Source organism: Heterodontus francisci, chromosome 34 (assembly GCF_036365525.1).
Source record: "Heterodontus francisci isolate sHetFra1 chromosome 34, sHetFra1.hap1, whole genome shotgun sequence".
NCBI lineage: Eukaryota > Metazoa > Chordata > Chondrichthyes > Heterodontiformes > Heterodontidae > Heterodontus > Heterodontus francisci.
The window spans coordinates 9,308,574-9,329,115 of NC_090404.1; the positions used below are offsets into that span (position 1 = coordinate 9,308,574).

General features: G+C 45.4%; 1 gene segment (V, D, J or C); it reads right to left on the reverse strand.

Moving 5' to 3' along the window:
* Positions 1-8,076: 8,076 nt before the first annotated feature.
* LOC137349017 (T cell receptor alpha variable 4-like) lies at positions 8,077-8,747 on the reverse strand. The segment is given in 2 exon segments: positions 8,077-8,458; positions 8,544-8,747. Coding segments are annotated over 2 exon segments (351 nt in total).
* Between the last annotated feature and the right edge of the window lie 11,795 nt (positions 8,748-20,542).

The window sequence follows — 20,542 nt, forward strand, 5'->3', positions numbered from 1 at the left end:
CCCAAATTGCTCTTGAGAAGGTGGTGGTGAGCTGCCTTCTTGAACCGCTGCAGTCCATGGTATGAACGCTCCTTCTGAAGTGCTCGGCATGATAGTTGGGAATGGGTGGCGTTGATGTTAGAACTCTTTCCCTGCCAAACCTCTCTCCCCGCTTCTCCCTCACCACCATCATTCAGGGTCGCCCGGCCCTCGACATTACATTTATCTTTAGCCGCCATCACTGTGACTCCCGGTCTCCATCCTTTCCCCAGACTCGCGCGGACACACTGGGTGCACGGCTCTTTAAGATGCAAGGATTGGCCCCATCGGTCACTGCCCTGAGTCAGGGGTAACATGGGCTGAATGTAACCTGGAGACGGTCCGTGACCCCCTGACCCTGAATCAATGGGGGAAAACATCCAATCACGGTGTAGTGACGTAAAGAAAGTAGTGTGGCGTCATCCACAACAGGGCAAACCGGCGTCCGCCATTTATGTGTGACGTCACACATTGCTCATGTTTGCCAGTCATTTAAAAGAACGACTCGATTCAAAGGAAAACCGACTTCGGTTTCCATCAAAATAACAACTCAATCTTAATCTACAAAAGCGCAGGTTTGGTCAGCGCGAGTATAGAAAGAGCTGTGCTTAAACCGGCTGTGGGTGTGAGCATGTGCTGCTCGTGCCACAGATAGAGGCTCTTCCCAGCCGTTGTGAATTGTGGAAGCTCCAGCCCTCCATAGCCCAGTCATTAACAGAGTCAATCCAAACTCAACCTCCAGCCGATAGCGACCCGCATTGTTAATCCCGACAGACATAAAAGTGAGGTACAACCCCGGTTAAGCGACAACACAGAACAACATGTGTGCTAAACAGCGGAAGCAGCATGCCATGGACAGAGATAAGCAATCCCACAACAAACGAATCAGATCAAAGCTCTGCAGTCCTGCCACATCCAATCGTGAATGGCGGTGAACAATTATAACCTGAGGAGGAGGCTCCAAAAACATCCTCATCCTCGAAGATGGAAAAGCCCAGCACAAGAACGCGAAAGACAAGTCTGAAATATTTACAGAGCCATTTTTAGCCAGAAATGCCTAGTGGCTGATTTATCTCAGCCTCCTCCTGAGGTTCGCAGCATCTCACAAGCCATTATTCAGCTAATTTGATTCACTCCACGTGATATCAAGAAATGGATGAAGGCATTTGAGACAGCAAAGTCTTTGGGCCCTTGCAACATCCCAGCTGTCGTACTGAAGACTTGTGCTCCAGAACTAGCCGCATCCGTAGCCAAGATATTAGCATCTACCCGACTATGTGGAAAATTGCACAGGTATGTCCTGTCCATAAAAAACAGGACACATCCAATCTGACTAATTATCGCCCCAGCAGTCCATTCTCAATCATCAGCAAAGTAATGGAAGGTGTCATTGACAGTGCTGTCAAGCGGCACTTTCTCAGAAATAACCTGCTCAACGATGCTACGTTTGAGTTCTGCCAGGGCCACTCGGCTCCAGTCCTCATGAAAGCCTGGATCCAAACATAGTCAAAGGAGGTGATTTCCACGGGTGAGGTGGCAGCATTTGACGGAGTGTGGCAGAAAAGAGCCCCAGTAAAATTGAAGTGAATGGGAATCAGGGGAAAGCTCTCTACTGGTTTTAGTCATATCTAGTACAAAGGTGTTCCGTGTCAGTGCGCCATTTTCCCACACTCTCTTGGCCAGTCTGGACATAGCAGTGGAAGCCTTACCCATGCGCTTGTTGATTTCTGCATCTAGAGACAGGTTACTGGTGATAGTTGAGCCTAGGTAGGTGAACTCTTGAACCACTTCCAGAGCGTGGTTGCCAATATTGATGGATGGAGCATTTCTGACGTCCTGCCCCATGATGTTCGTTTTCTTGAGGCTGATGGTTAGGCCAAATTCATTGCAGGCAGCCGCAAACCTGTCGATGAGACTCTGCAGGCACTCTTCAGTGTGAGATGTTAAAGCAGCATCGTCAGCAAAGAGGAGTTCTCTGATGAGGACTTTCCGTACTTTGGACTTCGTTCTTTGACGGGCAAGGTTGAACAACCTGCCCCCTGATCTTGTGTGGAGGAAAATTCCTTCTTCAGAGGATTTGAACGCATGTGAAACCAGCGAGGCCTGGACAACGTATGCCAGCCAAGAGCGACGTCTCAATTCATTCCATCTTCGCTGCCTTCGGAGAATACTTGGCATCAAGTGGCAGGACTATATCTCCAACACAGAAGTCCTTGAAGCGGCCAACACCCCCAGCTTATACACACTACTGAGTCAGCGGCGCTTGAGATGGCTTGGCCATGTGAGCCGCATGGAAGATGGCAGGATCCCCAAAGACACATTGTACAGCGAGCTCGCCACTGGTATCAGACCCACCGGCCGTCCATGTCTCCGCTATAAAGACGTCTGCAAACGCGACATGAAATCGTGTGACATTGATCACAAGTCGTGGGAGTCAGTTGCCAGCATTCGCCAGAGCTGGCGGGCAGCCATAAAGACAGGGCTAAATTGTGGCGAGTCGAAGAGACTTAGTAGTTGGCAGGAAAAAAGACAGATGCGCAAGGGGAGAGCCAACTGTGCAACAGCCCCGACAAACAAATTTCTCTGCAGCACCTGTGGAAGAGCCTGTCACTCCAGAATTGGCCTTTATAGCCACTCCAGGCGCTGCTTCACAAACCACTGACCACCTCCAGGCGCGTATCCATTGTCTCTCGATATAAGGAGGCCCAAAAGAAGTACAAAGGTAGATGGCTGTGCTTGTTCGAGGCCAATCTTTCCAGCTCCAGGGTGTGTCCTAGGCCCAAACATCTTCTGCTGCTTCATCAATGATCTTCCCTCCATCATTAAGTCAGAAGTGGCGATGTTCACTGATGATTGCAGTGTTGAGTACCATTCAACTCCTCTGATACTAAAGTAGTCTGTGCCCACATGGAGCAAGACATGGATAACATTCAGGCTTGGGCTGATAAGTGGCAAGTGACTTTCGCGTACGCAAGTGCCAGGCAATGACCATCTCCAACAAGAGACAATCTAGCCATCTCCCCTTGACATTCAATGGCATTACCATCGCTGACTGACCCACTATCAACATCCTGGGTGTTAAAATTGACCAGGAACCTAACTACTGGTCGAATAAATACGGTGGCTACAAGAGCAGGTCAAAGGCTGAGAATTCTGCGGAGAGTAACGCACCTCAAAGAAAGAACAAAGAACAAAGAACAAAGATAATTACAGCACAGGAACAGGCCCTTCGGCCCTCCAAGCCTGCGCCGATCCAGATCCTCTCTCTAAACATGTCGCCTATTTTCTAAGGTTCTGTATCTCTTTTCTTCCTGCCCATTCATGTATCTGTCTAGATACATCTTAAAAGACTCCATCGTGCCCGCATCTACCACCTCCGCTGGCAATGCGTTCCAGGTGCCCACCACCCTCTGCGTAAAGAACTTTCCACGCATATCCCCCCTAAACTTTTCCCCTTTCACTTTGAACTCGTGTCCTCTAGTAATTGAAACCCCCACTCTGGGAAAAAGCCTCTTGCTATCCACCCTGTCTATACCTCTCATGATTTTGTACACCTCAATCAGGTCCCCCCTCAACCTCCGTCTTTCTAATGAAAATAATCCTAATCTACTCAACCTCTCTTCATAGCTAGCGCCCTCCATACCAGGCAACATCCTGGTGAACCTCCTCTGCACCCTCTCCAAAGCGTCTACATCCTTTTGGTAATGTGGCGACCAGAACTGCACGCAGTATTCCAAATGTGGCCGAACCAAAGTCTTATACAACTGTAACATGACCTGCCAACCCTTGTATTCAATACCCCGTCCGATGAAGGAAGGCATGCCGTATGCCTTCTTGACCACTCTATTGACCTGCATTGCCACCTTCAGGGAACATTGGACCTAAACACCCAAATCTCTCTGCACATCAATTTTCCCCAGGACTTTTCCATTTACTGTATAGTTCACTCTTGAATTGGATCTTCCAAAATGCATCACCTCGCATTTGCCCTGATTGAACTCCATCTGCCATTTCTCTGCCCAACTCTCCAATCTATCTATATTCTGCTGTATTCTCTGACAGTCCCCTTCACTATCTGCTACTCCACCAATCTTAGTGTCGTCTGCAAACTTGCGAATCAGTCCACCTATACTTTCCTCCAAATCATTAATGTATATCACAAACAACAGTGGTCCCAGCACGGATCCCTGTGGAACACCACTGGTCACACGTCTCCATTTTGAGAAACTCCCTTCTACTGCTACTCTCTGTCTCCTGTTGCCCAGCCAGTTCTTTATCCATCTAGCTAGTACACCTTGGACCCCAAGCGCCTTCACTTTCTCCATCAGCCTGCCATGGGGAACCTTATCAAACGCCTTACTGAAGTCCATGTATATGACATCGACAGCCCTTCCCTCATCAATCAACTTTGTCACTTCCTCAAAGAATTCTATTAAGTTGGTAAGACATGACCTTCCCTGCACAAAACCATGTTGCCTATCACTGATGAGCCCATTTTCTTCCAAATGGGAATAGATCCTATCCCTCAGTATCTTCCCCAGCAGCTTCCCTACCACTGACGTCAGGCTCACCGGTCTATAATTACCTGGATTATCCCTGCTACCCTTCTTAAACAAGGGGACAACATTAGCAATTCTCCAGTCCTCCGGGACCTCACCCGTGTTTAAGGATGCTGCAAAGATATCTGTTAAGGCCCCAGCTATTTCCTCTCTCGCTTCCCTCAGTAACCTGGGATAGATCCCATCCGGACCTGGGGACTTGTCCACCTTAATGCCCTTTAGAATACCCAACACTTCCTCCCTCCTTATGCCGACTTGACCTAGAGTAATCAAACATCTGTTCCTAACCTCAACATCCGTCATGTCCCTCTCCTCGGTGAATACCGATGCAAAGTACCTGTCCACAAGGCACAAGTCAGGAGTGTATTGGAATACTCTGCACTTGCCTGAATGGGTGCATCTCCAACACCACTCGAGAAGCTCGACACCATCCAGGATAAAGCGGCCCGCTTGATTGGCACCTATCCACCTCCTTGAGCATTTAGGCCCCACAGCACCAAGGCACAGTGGCACAAGTGTGTACCATCTACAAGATGCACTGCAGCAACTTGCTAAGACTCCTTCGGCAGCACCACTGTTGCTTGGTCAAAATCCTGGAACTCCCTCCCTAAAAACTCTGTGGGTGTACCCGCACCAGATGGCCTGTCCAAACTGCTAGCTCGCCACCTCCTTCGGGGCAGTTAGGGATGGGAAGCAAATGCTGCCCTGTCCTGAGACCATCACATCCCATGAAAGAATAAAAAAGACTGAGAGGGTGCTTTTGAGCGGAGAGAGTCTCTGAGCAGATTGGAGACCGAATCCGGGACATCACAGGAGGCGGTGACTGCTCATCAACCAAAGATGGATTGAAGCAAAGAAAGGGAATAAAGTAATTCTACTGGTCTCCGTGATAACAGGCGGATAATATATTTAACCCCTACAGTGTTAAATAACATTGAAGTTTTTTTTTATATAACAGAAAGGGACAGACGTTTCAAATATCGCGCCATTCACGGCTTCAGAACGTTCAAAAGCATCTTGCAGCTAAAGAAGCATTTTGCAGGTGTAGTCGCTGTTCCAATGCAGGAAATATTATTTACGCAGAGTGAGGTGAGAATGTTTAATTGTCTGACAGAAAGTTTTGCCAATCTGACACTTGTGGAGGAGTAAGAGGATTTGGAAGTCCAGGAACTTTCCAGATTATTTCAATTTATGGTCAATAATGAAGCAACATCCGGTCACAAAACAATCGATGCAATTGTCTGCATATTTGTCTGTTTATGTATTATTAAGAACCATTTTGAACGGAAGAATTGTTGTCTTTCATCTTCGGGCGACAGTGGCATTAGATTAATGAAAAACAATGATTCCGACAGTTCACTGTCTCAGTCAACAATGCCATAAGACCTGTCATTTGCTCTCGCCGTTTGCGGTGTTATCACACAGGAATGTTTCCTGTAATCTCCAGCTGTCACCTGTGAAGCCAATAAACTGACGGCTCTGCAACTTTTGGGCAAAAATGAGGTGCTGGAGCGCCATCCAGTGGCGTCAGGTGGTAAATGGAATCCTGTCTGTGAAACATTTGGATTCTCAATTTATGAGTGAAACTGTTGCATGATCATGTTGAGCTGTTATTACGTTAGAGTACAATAGTTGTCATTGTTTTATTTTTATTATCACTGTGACTGCTGCGATTTTATTGTTTTACTGTTACTACCGTTAATATTTTGTGTTAATTCTGAGATTTCGTGTCTCAGTTTTCTGGTGTGCCCAAGTCACTAACACATTACATGTTCAATTGCATACATTAGACGGACTTTACGTTAATAATTGCTCAATTCATCTGCCTGGATTTTTAATGTCATAACAGTGGAAGACTTTCGACCTCTCAAATTATCAAATACGGAGATCAAGCAATATTCAGTAACTCTATGACACGAAAGTGATCAATATTTTGCTGTTGAGGTTTTATCTGTATATTGGAACAAAACACACACACACACACGCGCACACTCACACACGCATATAAATATAAACCATCCCATTCGGGAGCATCATGAGTGAGGAAGCAAAGCTGCCTTTACACTGCCCCACCAAACACTCCCAGAGTAGGTACTATATGGGATAAATATTGAATAAAGATTCATATACACTGTTGTATCAAACACTCCCAGAGCAGGTACAGTATGGGTTAGATGTAGAGTAAAGACCCCTGTGCACTGCCCCATCAAACACTCCCAGAGCAGGTGCTATAGGGGATAAATATTGAATAAAGATCCATATACACTGTTGTATCAAACACTCCCAGAGCAGGTGCCGTATGGGTTAGATACAGAGTAAAACTCCATTTACAATATCCCAGTAAACTCTCTGAGGGCAGGTACATCACGCGTTAGATACAGAGTAAATCTTTCTCTGCACTGTCCCAACAATCACTCCAGGGCAGTTACAGCACGAGATAATATACAGAGAGGTTCTGCCTGGATCGGACAGGACTATGCATGAAATTGCGAAAAATAAACGTATTTCCAACTAAACAGTACATATTAGTTTATTGCATTGAAAATAATTACTTTGATGATGTAATTTACTCATTTAAATAACCTTATTGCTGATTTTGCTTGTTTCGCACTAGCTTCTGTGACCTGTGAACTGCTCCTCTCCTCTCACTCCATGCTGAGTGAGTTATTGTACAGGCTCCTCACATCTATGTTTCACCGTGTCTCACTGCACTGTAAAACACCGCAGCGTCTGACAGCCGAGCCGTGTTAACGGTGAGAGTGGTGGTGCCTTTCTCACGGTCCACAGATATTTTAAACCTTCCCTCAACTTTCTCATCGCTGTATGTGGAGAGGAGATGTTGGGGAGCTTGATTGGAGAACTGCCGGTACCAGAATACAAGATCATTTCCAGCTAAAGTAGCGTTGTGATGAAGTGAAATGGTTTGTCCTTCGGTTCCTTGATGCATAGATATCTGCAATGTCTCTGAGTGACAAAGAACACCTGTCAAAGCAAGAGCAAAAATTAACAGAATGATACATAAAAGGAGAATTAAATACAATGTGGTGGATACGGGCAAAATTGACTAATCTACACATTTCTCCATCGATCTATCTACTTATTTCTCTATCTATATATCGATATATCTATCTATTTATCTATCTATCCACCTAGCCATAGCGATCTTTCCATCTATAATATATTAATCTATCTCAGCCTTTCTCTTGCTCAATTTATCTATATATCTATCCGCCTAGCTGTATCTATCTCTCACGCTGTATATATTAATCAACCTTCCTCTGGCTCTTGTTGTATTAATCTATGTATCTATCTCTGTGTGTGTGATGCAGTGTTCCATGTCTGTCCATCTATTTACTCTGTATGTTGTGCAACCAAACATAGAATATCTTAGTCAACATATTTCGATGTACTGTATTTGCAGTAACAGCTATAGAATGTTGAAACTTTATCTAGGTTGAAGTTTAAACACGGGCCTGTAACATTTCTGAATATCACCAGCATGTCTAAATGACTTGGTTTGGGGAAAGGTTAACTGTGCAGCGGAGACACGGCAGCAAACAAGATATTGTGCATCTGGATGTGCTCTTTGACTCACTGTGTCCCCACGGCACAGTGATATAGTCCCGCGTCCTGGGCCTCGGTGCCATCTATAGAAATGGTGTTGGACTTCTTTACTCGGTCCAAGGACAGTGTGTAGCGTCCAGTAGTCTCAGTCCCCTGGTATATGGAGCTGATAAATGTCGGTGCCCCTTTCAATGTTTGTCTGTACCAGCCTACAGTATCCCGAGCAGCAATGGAGAGCCGGCAGTCCAGTTCAGCCCGTTCCCCTTCCCGAGAAACCACCTGCTCAGGGTGTGAGCTCTGATCCTCACACTGAACGGCTGTGAACAAAACAAAATCACTCAACAACCACAAGGTATTAAGAGATTGGTGAAACAAGGTGTCTGATCAGATAAATAAACTCACACAACATCAACAGCACCAGAACTCCAACTGGAACCCGGTTTTTGCGGAAGTTTCTGTTCATGACGGTGAAGATGGACAAAAGGCGGATCAATCAGGGTCTGATTTCCAGACTACAACTTTCTGCCGAGAGCCAGCCTCTCAATGGTGAGGAGGGGGAGGAGAGGGGAGAGCCTTACATTCTCCTCGTACAGTGTGAGACTGATGGGCGACATTCACCAATCGGACTATTATGGGCTGTTGTCACCTGACATTATTCACTGAGACTCTCAGTGATTGGCTGTTTCTCACAACAACAAAAAACTCTTGAACCGTCACAGGGAAGGAATTTCTCTTCTTGCTCTGAGTAGTGACTCATTAAATGATTCGGGAAGATTTAATCTTTGTTTATTTCTATCCCAAATGTTCAGCGCGGTCTGAAATCATAGAATTTTACAGTATTGTTCCAAACCTTATTTATCTGAATCCCTCAGTTTTTCTCCTTCTTTACTCCTTTAAAAGAGTAATAACTGCATATTGGGTCCTAGTTATGCCTGTCCTTTTGTGGGATATGTTGAACATTCCTTGTTCCAGTTCTACTGAGGCTTCCTCCCTCACCTGTTTTTCCGGTACACTGATGACTGTATCGGTGCCGTTTCCTTCTCCCACCCCGAATTGGAAAACTTCATCAACTTTGTTTCCAATTTCCACCCTTCTCTTTCCTTTGCATGGTCTATTTCCGACACTTCCCTTCCCTTCCTCGAGTTCTCTGTCTCCATCTCTGGGGATAGGCTGTCTACTAATATTCATTATAGGCCCACCGACTCCCATAACTACCCTGACTATATTTCCTCACACCCTGTTTCCTGTAAGGACACCATCAGATTCTCCCAGTTTCTCTATCTCTGACTCATCTGTTCTGATGATGCAACCTTCCACAACAACGCTTCTGACGTGTCTTCCTTTTTCCTGAACCGAGGATTCCCCCCCCCCCCCACCCCCACCCCTCACCCCCACCCCAGCAACCCCCCAATGTGGTTGACAGGGCCCTCAACCGTGTCCATCCCATTTCCCGCACTTCTATCCTCACCCCTTTCCCTCCCTCCCAGAACCGTGATAGGGTTCCCCTTGTCCTCACCTTCCACCCCACCAGCCTCTACATCCAAAGGATCATCCTCCGCCATTTCGGCCACCCCCAGCGTGATGTCACTACCAAATGCATCTTCCCCTCCCCTCCCCTGTCAGCATTGCGAAGGGATCATTCCCTCCACGACACCCTAGTCCGCTCCTCAATCACCCTTGACACATCGCCCCATTCCACTGGCACCTTCCCACGTAATCACAGGAGGTGCAATACCTGCCCATTTTCCTCCTCTCTCTTCACCATCCAAGACCCCAAACACTCCTTCCAGGTGAAGTAGCGATTTAGTTGTACTTCAATTTAGTGTACTGCATTCGCTGCTCACAATGTGGTCGCTTCTATATTGGGGAGAACAAACGCAGATTGGGTGACCACTTTGCAGAAGACCTCCACTCAGGCCGAAAGCATGACCCCGAGCTTCCGGTCGCTTGCCATTTTAACACGCCCTCGCAACCCCACCCCTGCATTCATGTCAACATTTCTGTCTTTGGCCTGCTCCAGTGTTCCAGTGAACATCAACGCAAGCTCGAGGAGCAGCACCTGATCTTTCGGTAAGGCACTCTACAGCCTTGCGGACTGAACATTGAGTTCAATAACGTCAGAAAATGACTGGCCTTTTCTTTATATATTTATATTTTTTTATTTTATTTTATTTTTCAACCAAGTGCCTGTTTTCTTGTTATTCTGCTATTAACAGTCTCTCTGGACTAATGCTTTGTCTTTCACCACAAGCATTAACACAATCTTTGCTTTGTCCCAGGTCAGCTTTGCTATGTAATCTCTCCTGTTTTCTGCCCTATCAAACACCTCCCCTTATGCTCCCTTCCCCGCCCCCCGCACCCCCTCCCTCCCCACCCCCCCTCCCCATCCCCTTCAGTTGCTTAAAACCTAATTCTTTGCTAACCTTTGCCAGTTCTGATGAAGAGTCACGGACCTGAAACGTTAACTCTGCTTCTCTCTCCACAGATGATGCCTGACCTGCGGGGTATTTCCAGCACTTACCTTTTTTATTTCAGATTTCCAGAATCTGCAGTATTTTGCTTTTATTAACTTTATATTGCCTTCCCTTATTTGTCCACTTTATATTTAACGTGATTTCCCTATGGTATTTGGTCAGTAGGAATTTATTGTACAAAACAAACAGAAACGGCAATTTCTGGTTTTCCTTTAAATTCCACATCAATGTCGAATCTCCAGAACGAACAGGCGCACTGCCTGGTGGTGGTGTAGTCTTACTGCGTGTTCGTCAAATTTAGCCAACAATATATTCGCTCCTGAAATCACCTGCAATTATTCTACTTATTTTACCCTGGAGAGATGTTTATTGCGGGGAAAATATAACTCACCACTGAGGTTAGTATTGTAGTAACTTCCATTTACATTTATTTTATCTGAACTGGCGCTACATAATAAGACCAAAAAAACAAAGAATGTTACACCAATTTATTTTAACCTCATATAATAAAAGCAAAATGCTGCGGATGCTAGAAATCTTAAATAAAAAGAGAAAGTGCTGGAAATACTCAGTAAGTCTGGCAGCATCTGTGGAGAGAGAAGCAGAGGTCGCAGAAACGTTAACTATGTTTCTGTCTCCACAGATGCTGCCAGACCTGCTGTGTATTTCCAGCACATTCTGTCTTTATTTTAAACTCGTTCTCGGGCTGTTGCTGCCGCTGGCAACACTGACATTAACTGGCCATCCATAACTACCCGTGATGTCTAGCTAAATCTCCTTAATGAGTTTTTAACAATGCAATCTATTATATTTTATGTGTCCTGGTGAAATCACAACAACACTCAGGAAGCTCGACACCATCCGGGATAAAGCAACCCGCTTGATTGGCACCCCATCCACAAACATTCACTCCCTCCACCACCGACGCACCGTGGCAGCAGTGTGTACCATCTACAAGATCCACTGTAGAAACGCACTAAGCCTCCTTAGACAGCACCTCCCAAACACGCGACCTCAACCAACTAGAAGGACAAGGGCAGCAAATGCATAGGAACACCACCACCTGCAAGTTCCCCTCCAAAACACACACCATCCTGACTTGGAACTATATCGCCATTTCTTCACTGTCGCTGGGTCAAAATCCTGGAACTCCCTTCTTAACAGCACTGTGGGTGTACCTACCCTACATGCACTGCAGCGGTTCAAGAAGGCAGCTCACCACCACCTTCTCAAGGGCAATTAGGGATGGGCAATAAATGCTGGCCTGGCCAGCGACGTCCACGTTCCAGGAATGAATAAAAAAATATATGTTTGGTGAGGTAACCCCACAAGATACTCTGGAATTCCTACAAATGTGTTCACCCAAAGTAGTGGCACCATTAACATTCAGATCTTTGTTAGATGACACTATACGACAATATTGCAAATCTTATTTTTTTAACTGTAAACGGAGACTTGAGGTGGTGAGGATGAAAAGTACTGAACAGATTGAGAAGTATTCCAGTTATTGTACAGGATGTTTCACGCTTTGTGCATCCTCCCATCCCCAATACACCCTCTGACTGAAGCCGCGGTTTCCCGCCCACCGTGAGTATTATAACTCCTCTTTCTGTTAAGAAACACTCCGAGCCATCCGCTCATATCGGTTGTTCTGCCCTGACAGAGGAAGATTATAAATTGCGGCTCCCGGTCCGGTAACTGATGGTACCACACCATCCAAGCATTGTGTCTGGTGGCGGCAGTGCACCGGATTTGAACCGCTTGTCCCTGAACTGCAGTCACCTGCTCGGTGTGGGACATCCCGTCCTCACCACGGACCCTGTTAATGCAAGACAAAGATGCAAATCTTTCAATAGCTTTATTTTCATGCCCAGTCTCCTAAGTTCAGAACAGCCACATGAGAATAAGAAGGTCAATGTCCCAACTGGACGCACCGTATTTCAGGATATTGGTTTTGAAATCACAGTAATATCAATTGTCTCAGAAGCTGCTCGTATTGTTGATCAATTCGATAATCGATATTTTAATTTGCCAGCGCCTCAACATCTAATAGTCAGACGGCTGACGTGTTTCTCACTCACAGACCCGAAATTCACTCTGCTTGGACTTGGTAAATCTTAAAGCGATTGGTATCTATTCACTCTGGCGTGGTAGTCATTTCCTCACAATGTGTCCGAAGCCAACCTTTCACCCTCTTGGACTCTGTGCTGAAATCTGACACAGACAAAGTGGACGGATGCCTCCTTTTCTGGTGGGGGTGACGAGCGTGAAAAGTGTGTCAGAACGTTTAACCTATTAGGCACCCGGGGCTAGCGAATACAAGAGAGAAATGAGCCTTAGCGGTCCCATCGAATAGGTTCACCCACCCGAGGGGAAAAACACAAACAAATGTAGCTGATGGAACATAATAGAAACGTGTAAAATATTGCACACAAGAAAGGAAATGGAGAACATATAGACCTCCTGAGTGGTGTTGGGATAGCTACAGATGAATTTGAAAGAGAGCTGAGAGTCTAGAGAACTCACATTTACAGGAATGCAGTGGGGAACATGTCGGATATTCGCCAGAGTCAGGGGTCTGTTTGTCGGGGATGTTCACATTGACAGGGGAAAATAGAAGTTTTGTAGCGTTCAGCTGTGCGGTCACAAACAATACAAATGAGAGGAGATTACTTCAAGAATAATGTACCCATTCAAAATGATATCAATCCACTTCTCTATAAGAGCCGTGTTACTCCCTTGCTGGGAATAGGATTTGTAGTGAAATTGTTTAGCTACAAATACCTTCACCGCTCAGCTGGGTTACGCTATCGGGGTGAAAGTAGATGTTGGATGACATAGAAAAATTCCAACCCATTCTGAATTGTAATTCTCAATGGCAAATGTTTTTATTTTGAAATTGTCAGCATAACGTGACCAGCTCATTTGCGGTCAGGCAATGGGTGAAATTTTTATAGTGTTAGTGAAGATATAATATTAATTAACATAAATCTAAGAGTTGAAAAATAATCTCTTGTAAATTTATACTAATGTTCGTCAGTATTCGTGGAGGTAATGAGACCTGTGGTGGGTCACAGCGGTTTGTCGGCGCCACCTGGTGGTCGGATTTAAAGATTCCTCTTTGAGCGGGTCTCACAGACGTTGCTCACTATTTGTGTTCTCTCTGTTTCCATTTCTGGGTTTGATTCAGGGTGACGCGCTGATGCTCTGACGCATGAGTTTTCCTCCCACCCTATATCAATGGTGAGCCTAAACCTCCCTCACTCTTCACTTTGTGATCACAAGTGCCAGAGACCTTCGGACACAGTGTCCTGGTGTCGGGTTCACTTTGATACAAAACAGTGCTGCCTTCTCCGGGAGCCTCTCTCCGCCTGGATCTTCCGACAGTTACTTTACACCAGTGGATAGGATCCGACATGAAGCTGAGGTTCACTTTAGTTATTATCTCCCTGGATTTCTTACTCTGCCCGCCGTGTGAGTGCGGTCACTATCTCTGTCAGGAATATTCTGCACATTTATATATATAATATATATTGTATTCTGTTCTGTTGCATTTTATTGCGTTATGTTATATTGTATTGTGTTATACGAATTATATATTATATCTCTATATTCAGATGCCGCTGGTAGTGAAGAGGTATCACAGTCTCCTGAGTCAGTGGTTGTTACCAAGGGAGACACTGCATCGTTGACCTGTTCCACCACAGTAGCACGGATCCTACATTGTTACAGACAATACCAGGACCGAACCGTGCAGCACCTGGCGAGCGGTACCAGTGATCAGAACAGGATCATGGCTCGGTTTATTTTAGCAGAGAAGCGCAGCTCCCTGGCTGTTAGTGACACTCGAGTGACAGGCACCGCCACCTATTTCAGTGCATTGAGACACAGTGTAGCAATGATCAGCAGGGGGCGTACAAAAATCTGCCGGGGCTGGTCCTGACCGTGCATGGCCTGTGCAGTTAACAGAGCGCTGGAAGTTTTATAACACTATCCTTATTTTCCGTCGAACTTTAAACGAGCCCCCATGCGTTCCACGTATTCTTTACTCATAATAATGACCGTGCTGCTCGGTGAGTCTATGTCTAAATGGTCACTGTCTGTAAAATGCGTCACATTCAAACCCAGACTTAGACACATTCTCTGTTTGGTTATATGAGCAAATGGCGCAGACTCAGTGTCCCAGAATCCGTCTGAGTTAACGGTTCAGGGAAAACATTCTGTAATATGCAGCTACAGTTATTTCACAGCTGACAGCGTTCTCTACCTCTATCGGTGCATCAATATTCCGGGTGGGTTCTGAGATATTTACTGAGGAGGTAGAACTCGGGGCATGTAAATAATTCTCCAGATTTCCCAGACCAGTTCTCTTTTGATTTGGACAAGGGTAAAGACAGCAATACAACTATTTGATCTATAAACCTGGAAGTCTCATTCTCCCTGAGTCCGGAATCAAACTAACCCGCCGAAAATGGCACCAAAGAACACTTAACGAAGCTGTAAATACTCTCTGAGGTTTTTGTACAGGGTAATGGCTTTTATCTGACGCTGTGCCTCACTGCACAGTAATATAGCGCCCCGTCCTCCACACTCAGGTCACTTATATTGAGATAACCGCTCCTTTTAGACTTATCAGCAGCCGCTAGATATTGTCCTGAGATTTCGTTTTCCTTCAGTGCAACTACTTTGCTAATAATCCAGCGTGGAGGCTGTGCCGGTTTCTGCCGATACCATTGCATGTATTGAATATTCAGGATTGTATATTCGCAATCTAACTGCACCGAACCCCCTTCTGACACGGTTATTTTCGCCGGAGACTGAGTTACTGGATCTGCACATCGTCCGCCTGTGAACGTAGAGGAATAAAGAACAGGAGGTTAAAGAGGATCGGTGTAAAATTTTGTCTATCTGTGTATGTATGTGTAATCTTCCATCTACCCGGCTGTCCATAATATGGATCTTTCTGATAGCAAATTACATTAAATCCGAGAACAAATTCTCATCAGAAATCTGACAATCTGCCTTATTTAAGCTAATCCAGTACTTACTGTCCAACACAGCCGCCAGTATTATCAGAAACATGTCTGACTGAATCCCTCGCAGTGAATGGGAATGGAATGAGCCAGAGATTGAGAAGGGGAGTGAGGTAACCCGGTGCCTGTTCAACACATTGTTCCACCCACACACTGCAGGGGACGGCCCCATTGTGACCTCACTCCTTTTTGCCCTTTGCTGGCATCACGTGACTTTCTAATCTCCATGCTCGAGTTTTGCGCCCTCTGCTGGCGGATTCTTTTCAATCCGGTCGAGAATCGGGTTATTGAGTGAATTCAGTTGATATTGATTTACATATTAAAACACGAATGCCAGACATTGCCTCCCAGAAAGCTAAATTGGAGCTGATTAGACCCATTCGTTATTGTTATTGATATTGATGCCCGAAAGTGATGTTTAACCTTTCTAAATCACTGTTTAGACATCAGTTAGGGTTCTGTGTCCAATTCTGGGCACCACTATCTAGAAAGAATGTCAAGACATGGGAGAAAGTGCGGAGGAGATACACCAGAATGGTACCAGGAATGAAGGACTTTTATGTGAACAGACTAGAGAAACTGGGATTATTCTCCTTATATCAAAGAAGTTCAAAATGATAAGCATTTTTATAGAATTGATCACACATAACTATTTCCACTAAGAAGGAAATTTGGATAACCCAGCACCTGGATTTACGAGAATTGATTAGAAAAAAGACAAGGAAAGATCAGATTTAGTTATCACACTGTGATCTGTTAAAATAGGGAATGCGCTGCCTTAAAGGGCGGCAGAAGAAGATTCAATAGGAACTTTCAAAACGGAAATGTATATAACTTAAAAAGGAAAAAAAAAAGATGCGCTTTGTTGAAAACGCAGGGAGTGAAAGATGAATTGGAGAGCTCCTTCAAAGAGTCACAGGTAATATAGGCCGAATGGCCTCATTCCGTGCTCTAAGCTTCTATTATTCCAGTCCCTTCATGTCCCTCCCACTCTATTTGTTGTCGGTCAATTGTAAGTGAGCTGGTGCAGGATGGCCACAGACTTCTGGAGATTCAACCGTCGCTATTTCCGCTCCATCAGTTCCGAGTGCAGCTGAGTGTCGCCGCACATTTCGTTCAATTTTGAGGCTGCGGTATCCCCGCCCACAGCTTCCGTTTGCTGCTCTCGCTCTGACCCGATTGTGTTATTGGACAGATTGCTGCCGCTGGTCTATTCTTGTCATTGGTTGGATCAGCAGTGCAGTGGGACGGGGATCTGTATTTCTGCACCGACAGAGAATTTCCTGCACTGCAGAGTTACAGGTTCAGGGAGCATCATGGGGAACCGTCTCTCACCGCTTCTCATCATTATATCACTTCTCAGTAAATATTTCCTTCCCAGTAAAAATCCATTCTCCCCCTGACTGCTGTAATCCAGATGGGATTGCTGATAAAATAATAGTGTTGGTGGTGATGATGTTTATGTTAATCAGTATGGGCTGATCCTGATTGTTGTTATTACCACTTTTATGCTGGAATGGAGCCATTAAGACTCAGTGGAACAGCCGGCTGCTGAAATAACGGATGAAGAGGAAAGTAACGTCACACTGACCTGCAACATGAAAACAAACGCTGCAAATCCTTATTTGTACTGGTATAGCCAGCAGCCCAGGCAGCCTCCACACAACATGCTTCGTCTTCTTGGAGGGAATGTATACAGGAACACCGATATCACTGACTGAGTTTCTTCTACATTTAATAAAACTGCCAAGATTACTGACCCAACGATCGGCAACACCCTGATCTCCGACATCGCCGAGCATTTCTGTGCCATGGAGCCCACACTGAGACACAGCGGATGCGGAAAAAAACCCACGTTGAGAGTTCCAGTTAATGCTCAGCAGAGGGCGCTCTCACACCGATCAACAGAAGCAATAGTTCAGACTCCTCAGTGAGAGTCACAGGGACCTTCTTAAAACTGCCACAAAGCACAAACCTCAACAACAGGCGTAGTCCACTTGCGCGGTTATCTTAGTCTGTGGTTACAACTTACACGTATCATAAAATGAGCTTTACAAATCGATTTGTGATGCATTTATTCACCTCTTGTCTTTCGATGCCCTTTCCCTGCCTACACACTTTACCCATAATTGTATACATTTCCTTATTACACTCTTTAGATTACAGATATAAACACCTGTGCCTTCATTCAGACCCACTCCAACACAGCTACCCATAGATTCAGCCCTGGTTTAAACCAACTTCACTGAGGGAGATTTTGCTTATTATTGCATAATATACTAGCACTCCTGTCCCGATCCTGCTTTCCCCCAATATGTAATGAATGTGGCAGTGTTGCAGCTCTTATAGAGAGCCCGAGTTATATAATTGCTGACGATATTATTATTTAATTCCGCTCTTGACAAATGGATACTTCCCCCAGAAACCCCGCCCTTTGCTGTCTCTCTGACCTGTGAGCGGAAGGAGTAGAAGATGTGGAAAATAATATTAAAATGTGACTGACAGACACACCCTGGGACCTGATTTCTGAATCCATTCACTGTACCGTTAGTGGAGATCGATGGTAAAGGAGAGAACGACAAACCGACACCGCCTGTATTTTGTTTCTTTTTCTGCTCGACACGTTTTTCGATTCTGAGTGACAGTTGTAAGGACAGTTTTTCATGTCCTGCTGCTATTGGGTTCTTGTTATGAGAATCGTCCTGCACCTCACCCTGGAGTCTTTGAACCCGCTCCCCGCGCTCTGCTCCCGCCACTTTCAACCAATGAGCGGCAAATTGCTAAAAGCCCCGATTCGCCGCTCCGTCGATTCTCTCTCATCGCTAATCCAACATCTGTAGATTATGGTTGTTTAATTTAATCATTACTAACAAAAGGAATGTCGGGGTTCAATAGAAATAATTTAAACAACATTTTAAATGGAAACTAGGGTAGAGGGCGGTACTGGAAATGGTGTTTAAATTACAGCGAGAGTTTATTCTTTATGTGTGTTCAGTTGTTTGTTCAGTAACAGCAGATATCATCGTTCTAATAAGACCAATCTATAAATCACTCCGACAAACGACAGAATCATTGTTAGTTCACTAGTTAACTGATCGGTGAGAGAAATCTCACTGGAGTCACGGTTACCAGTGTGCTGATGGTGAGGTTACTGGAATTTGAGAGGAAGAATTGACGCCAGAATAAACCAAATCCATTAACAATCCCATGTTTCCTGTTACAATAACCAGACAAGGGTTTCAGTCCCCGCCCCACGTCTCTAACAGTGGAACCAGTCCCCATATAAGGACAGTGACTGTCGCCCAGCTCGGGGTGTTTCCATTCACTGACAACCAGCTCACCACCTACCGCTCTCACAGTACCACTGAGGACACAAGGAAGTGATGTCAGAGCATTCTGAGACACGACAGCAGATTATTGAGGGTGGGGATTAGAACGGGTGTCTTCAAATATCCAACTCCCCTTTTACAGAGCTGACAGCAACAATGCGGCTACTCAGCATCTGGGTTGTGTGGGGAGCATTTCTGACAGGTAATTGTGGATTAAATACATTTAATCTTTTCTCTCATTTCACAAACATGCTTTAAATACGATTTTTGAACACCCAGTCTGACCTTTTCCTGTTTAACCATGTTTTTCAGATCGGAGTCATGGAGATTCTGTCACTCAGTCGCTGTCCTCAGATGTTAAGACTCAAGGGGAAGCGGTGATTTTAAGCTGTACCTATGATACTACACAGAGCAACTATTATTTATACTGGTACCGGCAACACCCAGATACACAGCCCGAGTTTATCCTGAGGAAATACACAGGCGGTGCTGAAAATAAAGCAGATTTTGCTAAAACCCGTTTCTCTGTAAAGCTCCAGAAAGCGACTAAATTCACCAGTTTAACCATCTCGGGTCTGCAGCTGACTGACTCTGCCGTGTATTACTGCGCCTTCAGCCTCACAGTGATGGAAAGCAGTCTCACCCCTGTACAAAAACTGCCTTTGGACTGTGGGTGGGAGCTCCTGTCTGTTGTCGGTTGTGTAGAATCGCGGGCAGATGCAGCCACAATGTGCAGCGCACTGTCAGGCGCTCAAACACACACCGAGAGGAAACCAAATTAACCTCGGATCAAACTGTCACCCAACTGTTTCCAGGAGCGGCCGAGAAAACAAACTGCAGAATCCAATCAGACAGACAGATCCAGCACAGAATCATATTTGAAAACATTAGTTCTAAACCCCACCCTCAATAATCTGCTGTCGTGTCTCAGGATTCTCTCACCTCACTTCCTTGTGTCCCCAGTGGTGCTGTGAGACCGGTAGGTGGTGAGCTGGCTGTCAGTGAATGGAAACACCCCGAGCTGTGCTTCCGTCAGAGTCCTGATAGGGGAATTGTTGAACGTTTAGAGACCAGGGGTGGGTATGAAACCCTGGTCTGTCCATTCTCACCAGCAAGCTCGGGATTGTTAATGGTGACACAAACCATCCCAGGATTAAGGAGACATGCTGAAGCACAATGGTGATTGAGGGGATTTTGTGCTTGGGGCTTGTTTTAAATATCACAGACACTACCTTGTGGAATCTGTTCATTGTGGCCTGCTCCTGCTCCTAATTCGCATGTTCGTATGTTCGTAATCCCCAAGCACAGAGTTCCCCCAATGTTCATTGTTCTTCAGGATGTAGAGTTTTCTGGCGATAAATAACGGACAATGGTTTCATTCTCACCCCAGTCTGTAAAAGTGAAAGGGACCCACTATCAGGACTCTGACTGGAGCCCAGCTCAGGGTGTTTCTATTCACTGACAGCCAGCTCACTTGCCAGTCTCACAACACCACTGAGGACTCGAGGAAATAAACTGAGAGAATCCTGAGACATTATTGAGGGTGGAGATTAGAACACGTGCTT